The sequence below is a fragment of the Liolophura sinensis genome, chromosome 6 (genome assembly GCF_032854445.1).
Source record: "Liolophura sinensis isolate JHLJ2023 chromosome 6, CUHK_Ljap_v2, whole genome shotgun sequence".
NCBI classification, from domain to species: Eukaryota; Metazoa; Mollusca; class Polyplacophora; order Chitonida; family Chitonidae; genus Liolophura; species Liolophura sinensis.
In genome coordinates, this window is record NC_088300.1 from 15439966 (window position 1) to 15452313 (window position 12348).

Genomic DNA, 12348 nt, shown 5'->3' on the forward strand with positions numbered 1-12348 from the left:
TTTGATATCTTTAGCTAATAAATGTGTTCAGTCTGGATTTTGATCATATTTATATTTTTAATATATTCATAAATATTATCATAATTCAGATTAAATGCATATGTTTGGATAGAAACAACAAATTTACATTCAAATTTACAGTATTTATTAGACATGCATCACATCATTATTTAGAACATTATATATATGCAAAGAAGATAAATACTAAAAGGTGGTCCAAAATACCCACCACACAAAAGTATTTTGAAATAACTTTTTTTCTTGAAAAAAAAAATAGAACAAAATATTAAATACACAATTTGTAAATATGTTTTGACGCTCTTTTATCTCATTTTGGCATTAATTTTATGTTTTCTTCTCCTTTAACGCCAATAGAATAAATTAATTATCATTTGAAACTAGAGCTGTTGTATTATCATGGTCACATGCATGAGGTGCTGGCTTGAGAAGACTGGAGTGAGGTTTTTTTGTTGGGGGAGGGGGGAGGGGGAGGTTTGTCTGTAGCAATTTGTTTAGTAGGCTTAGGCTGAAGACATTGGCAGTATTTAGCAAATTATAATATGCACAGGACAAACAACCAATATTATAGACACTTGCGTATTTATGTAGTCATCTAGAAACTGTATTTATTTCATGTGAAACTGACCTACGTCTTTGAAGTAAGGTGTTGTTTTTTTTTCTTTCCTCTCTCTCTTTTAGCCTTGGACTGACCACTGGGCATTTATTCATATTTGTGACCACGCACTGACCACATTGCCACATGGTCTAGAGGCGTCGAGGGCGTGGCTTCATACGTTTTCACTTTGCAGGCCGGTACTTACATGTATACATTTCACAGCATTGTGCAAAGCAATAAGTCAGTCAACGTAATCTCCCCTGTAAAGAGTTCTTTAACTAACAGAGGAAGAAAAGATGGACATGGGAAATGGCGTCAAATTTGAAAGGAAAAGTAATGATATATTGTATTGTTATTTTACGCCTTTTTAAAGTGCTTTTGGGGCACTCTGGTGTTAAATGGAGATCTCTTTTAGCCGATGTTTAATTTCACATGCGTATAGTATTTTAACATTCGACTGTTTGGGGGTGATTTCTTCGCCTACAGCTGGTGTACCCTGATTATTGACGTTGTTGTTGTTGTTGAGAAAATGCTACTGACGCTTGCTGTTTAGCTTCATGAGTGATCCTGACGCCAGATTTAGCAATGCACTTCAGCACATAGCTGGTCAGCTTCACGCACGCCTTGTCAGGAACTCACAGTTAAACCCTATTTGCCAGCAAAATCTGAATTATTTTCCTTACCAGGTAGATTTATGCATTGATGAACTGATAATCCCATTCTGTCTGTTTTATGTTCTGGGCCAGGGATCGCAAAGCGATCTTAGACTTAAATGAAAACTTTAAATAATGTTAAAATAGTTATTTCTTAAGTAACAGGGTCGAAATATTACTTGACATCGTAAATTCTAGGTAAGTTATTGTAAGACAAGTTTCAGTGAAAATAAGGGAAAGGAACATAGCAATGTAATGACTGAATTGACTTAAGTTTAAGATCGCTTCGTCATCTTGGGGCCTGGACAACAGGTAGTGTAAATACATAAATTTTTTACAACAAAATTTTCGTTTACATGTAAGTTTGGCTTGAAATTTTGTGCAGTTTCCTGTTGCATGAAATGGTGATGATTTTGCATGTCTTAACATCTCATGACATTTCCAGCCAAAATCCCTGAAACACATGCTGGCAGGAACCACAGGCACTTGCATCAATCTTACAGGCTTAGTTATATATGTGAACTATATGTAAATAAGGACAAAATTGGAAACAAATTTTTACTTATTTTAGAAATAAACCATTTTTCCATCATTATATTTTACACACGTGATCTGTTCTTCATGGCGTCGTTCAAGCCTCATGCAGCCAGTTGTTTGTCGAAAATATCAGCAATATGGACAGAATTCCTCGAGTATAATATTTAGTGAAAGATTTTGAGATGAGAGTGTCATATGAAAAAATTGATTGTTTATAAGTTCTATATTGCTGTGCATGGAGAATGATTGAAACAAAAGATGCTGGCATGGCCTTTTGGGTGCTGACATACAGCTAGATCAGCATGGCCTGAGTGTAGTTAACCTTTGGTTGTCTTTGTCACATTGTGCACATATTCATCACATTTTCAGACCTGAAGCCCTCATGGCAGATGTATAGAGTTCTTGTACAATACTCTTGTGCTTACTTTTCTTCAAGTTTAATACTAGGCGAAATCAAACCAGTGCCTGAAGACAGGGCTGTGTAGGCTACTACTTCTTGTGACATTGCTGTTGTGTTTTACAATGTACATGTGAAAGCCTGTCAGTATAGCCAAATTTCACCAACAGATAGAAGGAAATTTACTGACACCTGTCCAGAATTTCCTGTTGTTGTTGAATTCTACTAGAATAAGGACAATTACAATGTACTTGTACCAATATAGTGATGAATCAGTGGGTGTGAAAGAGGCCATGCAACATTTTTATTTTTAATTTTTCAGTTTACAGTACTTGCATTCCCAGAATGTTAGGAAATAGGGAAACACCTTGACAACAACCTTCCCCAACCATCCTAAATATTTCCAAGTGTCACATGGATTGACAGGGCATTATGCTATAAAACATATGGTTGATGATGTGCTAAATAAAGGTTAAATTATGGCTAATGACCTAAAATATTCCCCAAAAATTCCATCCTGCCTTCTAAGAATATTTGAAAATATCTTTCTAAGATCAGTAGAATTTTTAGAAGCAGACAAAAAGTCCAACATAATCATTGATGAATTATACCTTACTATTTTTTGCAGTTTTGACTTTGACTTTCATGAAAGTAGTAGAATAGTTTACATGAATGTCCCGGTAATAAATTCATACCTTCACCTATGATATTGTTTCAGAAATTTGCTGGATGAGATCTGGGAAGCAGTCAACATGACAAAATGTCCTCCCAGACAAAGGTCACTATGCAACCTGTGACACCGACACAACCTCTGACCTCCATGTGGAAGTTTGAACTCATCCTGTACAGCCTGATCTGGTGTGGTGGCTTGGGCTACTCCTGTTACTCTGTCTTTCTTATATCTGCAGGTAGGATGCAATATAATCTGCTTTGCCTAAATCTGGGGTAAATTTTACAACAGTTCATAAATCAGATTTCTCCTTTTTTTTTAATGTAAATATGTACAGGTTTATAGAATTAGAATTGAAAAGTTGAGTTTTTAAGTTTTGTGAAAGTTTCTTAATACAGGCTCCTGCTGACCACGCCATATAAATGACAACAGAAAAGAAATACTGTAAATGCCTTTTTATTTGCGTGGTACTAACATTCCTGGATTTTGCAGCAAACACATTTCTGTGAAAATAAGTACTATCGAATATAAAACCCATGTAAGTAATTTATTAATGTAGCATGCGTTGCAGTTATAAGTTAACAAGCACTATAGCTCTAATACTTTTTCAAACACGTTAATTAGAAATACCTAATTAGAATGTATTCTGGCTTTCACAAATCCAGCTTAATTGATCGTCATTTAATCTCGCTTTCTTTTAAGGAGGCTTAGATCAGTCTAAATACTGGACAATGCAACATTATTGTTGATTTATTGCCGAGGTTAGAGACATACAGATCAATAATTTTTGCTTTTCGTGTATAGGTGATACGATATACATACGATGAGAGAGGCTGTTTTGTTATCGACTGTACTTGCCTTCCAGTCAGATCACCTTTACGATGTGCTTGATACATTGCTTGGGGGTTTCCGCACTTCAGACTTCCTTTTCATAATGATGATTCCTGAGAAATTTACTCAAATCTGTCACAATTCACTCAAAGTTTCACTCAAACAGCTGATGCATGAGAATTAAACAGTGGGATTTATTTATATCACATTTAATCCTTCGTCGTCTCTCGGAGTGAGGGGCAAATATTTGATGACAGAGCAGGTAAGGGCTTCGTCCTATAAAGATAAACAGTCTTCAAAAGATTAAAAGCTTAGGAGGATTAACTTCCTTTGTCTGATCAAGTTACTGTATTGTATAGACTTTTGGTCACATCTTACAGGTACAAACAAGTTTAAATGATAACATTGTTACTTGAATGCTTGAGTTTTTTTATTACTTGACGTTTCTGTTTTGAAGTTTGATCAGATGTCCAAAAATTCTGTTAAAATCTGCGAAAGTTGATTCCTGCAAATGTGTCTTCTTACCAAATCCGCGAAAGTTTATGCCCGCAAATAAAAAGGCATTTACAGTATCCTTTCTTGACTGACTTCTTGACTATGACAGCTGTTCCTTAAACATAAGACAGTTATCAAGTACATGTAGCTGAAGTTCAGATGGTCTCCATGATTTTTTACTGGACTTTCAATATGGAATGAAATGTTAATGGTGTAAATGGAAGAATTTGTCATTATTCATGGAAAAGGTATAAAAAAAACTAGGGCTTACGCTTGATGAGTGACATAATTTAGTAAGTACTTGTACATGTATTTCCTTATACCAAAGGATTTGCTGGTGTGTGTGAGATTTCGTATGGAGAAAGATTTATTTTCAGGTTTTTAGTATAATGGAGGTTCCAAGAGCTTTAAATTTAATAAAACTTGGGGACCTCCGTGGCTTGGGTGAATAGCCCACCAGAGCGGTGCCACGACCAATCAGCCTCTCACTTAAATTGCTCGCTGCAAGTTGAAGTCCAGCTCACGGTGGCTTTCTCTCTGGCCATACGTGGGAAGTTCTGCCAGCTCTACCGAGTGTCTTCCCACCATAATGGTGGCTGCAGTCATATTAGCGAAATATAAAAAAAATAATTTAAATTTGTTTCAGAGTATAAAGAAGATTTAAACCCACACTTGTTTGAACAAGGCTGGAAATTTTTAGACAGAGACAAGGTCAGTATATTTTTACACTCAGGGTTAGTTTGATGTGAAACAGATTTATGTTTTTCTATATGAAATAGGGAAGTTCGGCTGAAGAATCTTTCTAACAGTAGTAACACTGGAGGCTAAAGGTAACCTCCCTTGGATTGTGCATAACTTGAATTTATTGCAAGAGTTTTCTCCCTTAAGATAGTTTGATACCTCATCAGTCAGTCTTATTACAGTTGTAGTTTTATGTTCAGATACGTATACATATTAAAAACATCTGATACATAAGCATATGATTCACAGACAAGAAGGCTGCTTGCTAAATAAACATGTGGCATTAATCATAATGTCATATAATGGGAATATAGACACCGAAGATATGTTTTCATTTGATTCATGCACTAGTTTACATGTAAGTAACTGTGTAATCAATTTTGTTGCAAGTTGATACTGCATGTTACGTGTACTCTTGCACAACTTATTGTTAAGGTCTATTGATTTGATATCATTGATTCAGTTATTGATTCTACGTACATGTAGCTTGTGCTTCGTCTTTTATCTTCAAATTGACTGCTTGTGTTAAACTGTAATGTGCAAACCTTGTACATTGAGTGTAGTTCACCTTGTGCTGGAGACATTAACGCAAACCCTGGGGGACTGATTGGCTAGATGTATGTGTGGGGCATTTATAGCAGCTGGGGACCTAACAGTTAGGGCTCTGGTTACAAGATTAAGCATTGAAGCAAAGGTTAACTGTTATTGGGTATAAACACTTATTTCTGGCTTGGTTTATCAGATGTCATACATTTTAACATTTTTTTGAGGCTTTTGAAATGTAACAACAGAAACATTGAAGGCTGCGAAATCTATCCTCGTTTTAAAACAATCCACAAGCGGATTCCAGGATAGCATGATCAATGAGGTACATGTATGGCTTGTTCAATTAACTTTCAAACAACAACAACATACATGTTGCGAAATCTATCCTTGTTTTAAAACAATCCACGTGCGGATTCCAGGATAGCATGATCAATGAGGTACATGTATGGCTTGTTCAATTAACTTTCAAACAACAACGACATACATGTTGCGAAATGTATCCTTGTTTTAAAACAATCCACGTGCGGATTCCAAGATAGCATGATCAATGAGGTACATGTATGGCTTGTTCAATTGACTTTCAAACAACAACGACATACATGTTGCGAAATGTATCCTTGTTTTAAAACAATCCACGTGCGGATTCCAGGATAGCATGATCAATGAGGTACATGTATGGTTTGTTGAATTAACTTTCAAACAACAACAACATACATGTTGCGAAATGTATCCTTGTTTTAAAACAATCCACAAGCGGATTCCAGGATAGCATGATCGATGAGGTACATGTATGGCTTGTTCAATTAACTTTCAAACAACAACAACATACATGTTGCGAAATGTATCCTTGTTTTAAAACAATCCACATGCGGATTCCAGGATAGCATGATCAATGAGGTACATGTATGGCTTGTTCAATTAACTTTCAAACAACAACAACATACATGTTGCGAAATGTATCCTTGTTTTAAAACAATCCACATGCGGATTCCAGGATAGCATGATCAATGAGGTACATGTATGGCTTGTTCAATTAACTTTCAAACAACAACAACATACATGTTGCGAAATGTATCCTTGTTTTAAAACAATCCACGTGCGGATTTCAAGATAGCATGATCGATGAGGTACATGTATGGCTTGTTCAATTAACTTTCAAACAACAACGACATACATGTTGCGAAATGTATCCTTGTTTTAAAACAATCCACATACGGATTCCAGGATAGCATGATCAATGAGGTACATGTATGGCTTGTTCAATTAACTTTCAAACAACAACAACATACATGTTGCGAAATGTATCCTTGTTTTAAAACAATCCACATACGGATTCCAGGATAGCATGATCAATGAGGTACATGTATGGCTTGTTGAATTAACTTTCAAACAACAACAACATACATGTTGCGAAATGTATCCTTGTTTTAAAACAATCCACGTGCAGATTCCAGGATAGCATGATCGATGATGTACATGTATGGCTTGTTCAATTAACTTTCAAACAACAACAACATACATGTTGCGAAATGTATCCTTGTTTCAAAACAATCCACGTGCAGATTCCAGGATAGCATGATCGATGAGGTACATGTATGGCTTGTTGAATTAACTTTCAAACAACAACGACATACATGTTGCAAAATGTATCCTTGTTTTAAAACAATCCATGTGCGGATTCCAGGATAGCATGATCAATGAGGTACATGTATGGCTTGTTCAATTAACTTTCAAACAACAACGACATACATGTTGCGAAATGTATCCTTGTTTTAAAACAATCCACGTGCGGATTCCAGGATAGCATGATCAATGAGGTACATGTATGGCTTGTTCAATTAACTTTCAAACAACAACGACATACATGTTGCGAAATGTATCCTTGTTTTAAAACAATCCATGTGCGGATTCCAGGATAGCATGATCAATGAGGTACATGTATGGTTTGTTGAATTAACTTTCAAACAACAACAACATACATGTTGCGAAATGTATCCTTGTTTTAAAACAATCCACAAGCTGATTCCAGGATAGCATGATCGATGAGGTACATGTATGGCTTGTTCAATTAACTTTCAAACAACAACGACATACATGTTGCGAAATGTATCCTTGTTTTAAAACAATCCACGTGCGGATTCCAGGATAGCATTATCAATGAGGTACATGTATGGCTTGTTCAATTAACTTTCAAACAACAACAACATACATGTTGCGAAATGTATCCTTGTTTTAAAACAATCCACGTGCGGATTCCAGGATAGCATGATCAATGAGGTACATGTATGGCTTGTTCAATTAACTTTCAAACAACAACAACATACATGTTGCGAAATCTATCCTTGTTTTAAAACAATCCATGTGCGGATTCCAGGATAGCATGATCGATGAGGTACATGTATGGCTTGTTCAATTGACTTTCAAACAACAACGACATACATGTTGCGAAATGTATCCTTGTTTTAAAACAATCCATGTGCGGATTCCAGGATAGCATGATCGATGAGGTACATGTATGGCTTGTTGAATTAACTTTCAAACAACAACAACATACATGTTGCGAAATGTATCCTTGTTTTAAAACAATCCACATACGGATTCCAGGATAGCATGATCGATGAGGTACATGTATGGCTTGTTCAATTAACTTTCAAACAACAACAACATACATGTTGCGAAATGTATCCTTGTTTTAAAACAATCCACGTGCGGATTCCAGGATAGCATGATCAATGAGGTACATGTATGGCTTGTTCAATTAACTTTCAAACAACAATGACATACATTTTGCGAAATGTATCCTTGTTTTAAAACAATCCATGTGTGGATTCCAGGATAGCATGATCAATGAGGTACATGTATGGCTTGTTCAATTAACTTTCAAACAACAACAACATACATGTTGTGGCTGTCACAGGCTTACTGCACAAGCAAAATGCCCCATTTTCTTTATGATTCCATTTTACCAGTCAGTCATTTGTGATTATGGCCTAACAGCACATCAGCAATATAGCAGCCATATTGTGGTGACAGTCATTAGTGTTAAGGAGAATAATATTTTAGTACTTACATTTGTGCCTGTCTCTGTTGTTAATAACTATACAAACCAAAATGATAGCATTTACACTTGTTCTAGGAATGTTGAGTGAAATGTCTGGTTTATTATTTTTATACCATATTTCTTATATGTGTCTTGTGTCAATGGCAATTACTGTGAACATTGCCAAGTATGTAAAGCTGTTAGAACATCCAGAATACTGTAATTCTTTAACCTTTTGTTTGCAAGCATTTATTCAAGCATATTCTGAAGACAGTATGCTGTGCAAACTGGTACAATTAAATTTTTTGTGAAGCCCACAAACTGGCCCGTTCAACCAATGTAGATTTGTCTCCAAAATCAAATTTAAAGTGAGCAAAAATTGCTTTGAAAGTTGCTCTTTCATATGCGAAAACGTTGAGGAATTAAGGTAACCCGAGAATCTGATCTTGCTTGTAGCTTTGGCTGCTAGTTAATGTAAAGTGTGCCTTGTTTTACTTTCTTTAACTTTCAACATCTTACCAGTAAATGTTACTGATTCATGTATATGTCTCTGTGACTTTCTGTTTTCATTCCTGTGTTAGATATGTGTTTACTTTCAGCTTTAATTTAACACAACACTATTCTTCTATATCTTGTTTAACGCTTGCTTTTGTGTGACGTTGCATGGACAGTCGGTGTTCATGTCACCTTTTAGCCAGTTGTAGATTTTGGTGTGACCTTACATGGCCACTGTACTGAGTCGTTGACAGACAATTAGTATGCAAGCGGGCTGATTTTTTATTGTATGAGCTAGGACTATGAGCTAGAGATAAAAGCACTGGCCTGGCGGTTGAAAGGTGAAGTTCATACCAAACCTATCTGTAATTAGTTTTCATAACTTTGGTGTTTTCTCTCTCGTCGGGTAAGATGCTCTATGCCTAGAAACCAACTGGCGTATTTCATTCAGCCGATTCTTTCATTTTGGCAGTTCATACCAAACCTCTCTGCCCTTAGTTTTCATAACTTTGGTGTTTTCTCTCCCGTCGGGTATGATGCTCTATGCCTAGAAACCAACTGGCGTATTTCATTCAGCCGATTCTTTCATTTCAGCAGTTCATACCAAACCTCTCTGCCCTTAGTTTTCATAACTTTGGTGTTTTCTCTCTCGTCGGGTAAGATGCTCTATGCCTAGAAACCAACTGGCATATTTCATTCAGCCGATTCTTTCATTTCAGCAGTTCATACCAAACCTCTCTGCCCTTAGTTTTCATAACTTTGATGTTTTCTCTCTCGTCGGGTAAGATGCTCTATGCCTAGAAACCAACTGGCATATTTCATTCAGCCGATTCTTTCATTTCGGCAGTTCATACCAAACCTCTCTGCCCTTAGTTTTCATAACTTTGGTGTTTTCTCTCTCGTCGGGTAAGATGCTCCATGCCTAGAAACCAACTGGCGTATTTCATTCAGCCGATTCTTTCATTTCAGCAGTTCATACCAAACCTCTCTGCCCTTAGTTTTCATAACTTTGATGTTTTCTCTCTCGTCGGGTAAGATGCTCTATGCCTAAAAACCAACTGGCATATTTCATTCAACCGATTCTTTCATTTCAGCAGTTCATACCAAACCTCTCTGCCCTTAGTTTTCATAACTTTGGTGTTTTCTCTCTCGTCGGGTAAGATGCTCTATGCCTAGAAACCAACTGGCATATTTCATTCAGCCGATTCTTTCATTTCAGCAGTTCATACCAAACCTCTCTGCCCTTAGTTTTCATAACTTTGGTTTTTTCTCTCGTCAGGTTGTTATATCCTGTAGGTCACAAGTGAATAAAGAATTTCTTCCGGTCAGTCATAAACAGCTTGTCCTGTTCTGTTACGATTCCAGTCTGGAATGTTCCACATGACATAGATAAACATAAATCCTTTTTTTAATTTGTTCATTTCCTTCCTTGGTATCGTTATATTTAATTCTCCACAAAACTGGAACATTTCCAGTGCACCAGAATACTTTAATTTCGCTGTATAATTTAAAGACAGAATGTTCATGTTTCAGGATGTGGGTGACTTTGAGTGGACATTCTTCTACAGCTGGTTCTGGGTAGTCTTACCCTGGTACCTGGGATACTGCTTGGTCACTCAGCTACTTTACGCCAAGTACTACCAGGTACTCTCATATCATTGTCCGGGGAGGGGATGTTCAGGTGAATGTAGCTCAGTTAGTGAAGTGTGTGACAAGCAACCATGAGTCACAAAAGGTATGGGTTCAATTCTAGCCTTAGACTTGGACCTTGTAGATTTTTCTGCTGTTAGAATTGGTAGGAGCCACGATGACAACAAGTGGTGCATGGTGCTCAGAGAGCCATTTATGCAGCCTTACTTTCCTTGGAGACCACGTTGTTGGCATGTGAGACTGTAGGGACCTGTCAAAGGTGGTGAAGTTAATGCTAACTCGGTCGCTGTGAGTTCAAGTCCAGCTCATGCTGGCTTCCTCTCTGGCTGTAAGTGGGAAGGTCTGCCAGCAACCTGCGGATGGTCGTGGGTTTTTCTCGGGCTCTGCCTGGTTTTCTTCCACTAAAATGCTGGCCGCCGTCGTATAAGTGAAATATTCTTGAGTACAACATAAAATGCCAATCAAATAAATAAATAAATAAATTAATGTTAACTTGCCAGAAGTTGGTTGTTTACCTTGGCGCTTTGGCAGATTTCCTCCACTTATAAAACTGACATCCATGGTATATATAAAAGTGAAAAATTCTCCAGTATGGCATTAAACAAAAATCATTTTAAGCCAAATTTCCTCATGGCTTGGACTGTTTGGATAACTGAATACTGTATACTGGCTTGCCAATTTGGTGACCCTAGTCAGATTTTACAGTATGACCTATCAATGTGTTCATGACTATTTAGTGTGTAGATTTTGCCAGTTTTTGAAAGTTATGTTTAGTTGGATATAACATATTGGAAAAATGTACGTTTCAACTCTAAAAGTATTTATACAGTCTGTGACTTGTATTTGCGTGTTTGTGATGCATATTTGCAATTTTGGGAGTGAAATTCGAGGTTATTTATTGTGTTCTCTTATAACCATTTCACTTGGACAGGCCGCCATTAAGGTTTACTTATGATCAGTTGACATGGACAAGCCAACATTGAGGTTTACTTATGATCAGTTGACATATACAGGCCAACATTGAAGTTTACTTATGACCAGTTGACGTGGACAGGCCAGCATTGAGGTTTACTTATGACCAGTTGTCATGGACAGGCCACCATTGGGGTTTACTTATGACCAGTTGTCATGGACAGGCCATCATTGAGGTTTACTTATGACCAGTTGACATGGACAGGCCGGCATTGAGGTTTACTTATGACCAGTTGTCATGGACAGGCCAGCATTGGAGTTTACCTAAGACCAGTTGACATGGACAGGCCAGCATTGAGGTTTACTTATGACCAGTTGACATGGACAGGCCAGCATTGAGGTTTACTTATGACCAGTTGACATGGACAGGCCAGCATTGAGGTTTACTTATGACCAGTTGACATGGACAGGCCAGCATTGGGGTTTACTTATGGATTATAATTAACCTAGGATTTTACAATACATGTGAAGTACATGTGTAGCTGTTAATAAGGACCTATAATTTCCCATACACCAGCTTTTTGTTGAATTTTGTGAGAATCTCAATGGCAAATATTGGCTGGCGGTTTCATATTCACACCATTATCTTCATCAGGAATCCGAATCCAAACAGTCAACCAAATCTACCATTAATTTGTGTTGGTAAAAATGTGCGCCAGTTACGTGTGTGAATACAGTACATGTTTCTGGCTGTATATTTGATAT

The 12348-nt window shown here is 37.0% G+C and overlaps 1 protein-coding gene across 1 annotated transcript in view; it reads left to right on the forward strand.

The window, feature by feature from the left end:
* The first annotated feature begins 850 nt into the window (after positions 1–850).
* Positions 851–12348, forward strand: part of LOC135466939 (protein-cysteine N-palmitoyltransferase HHAT-like) — a 32640-nt gene continuing 21142 nt past the window's right edge. Inside the window, exons 1-4 of the mRNA XM_064744693.1 lie at positions 851–949; positions 2922–3111; positions 4846–4910; positions 10555–10665. Coding sequence (XP_064600763.1) covers positions 2964–3111; positions 4846–4910; positions 10555–10665 — 324 coding nt within the window. The 5' untranslated portion in view covers positions 851–949; positions 2922–2963. The remainder of the gene's footprint in view (positions 950–2921; positions 3112–4845; positions 4911–10554; positions 10666–12348) is intronic.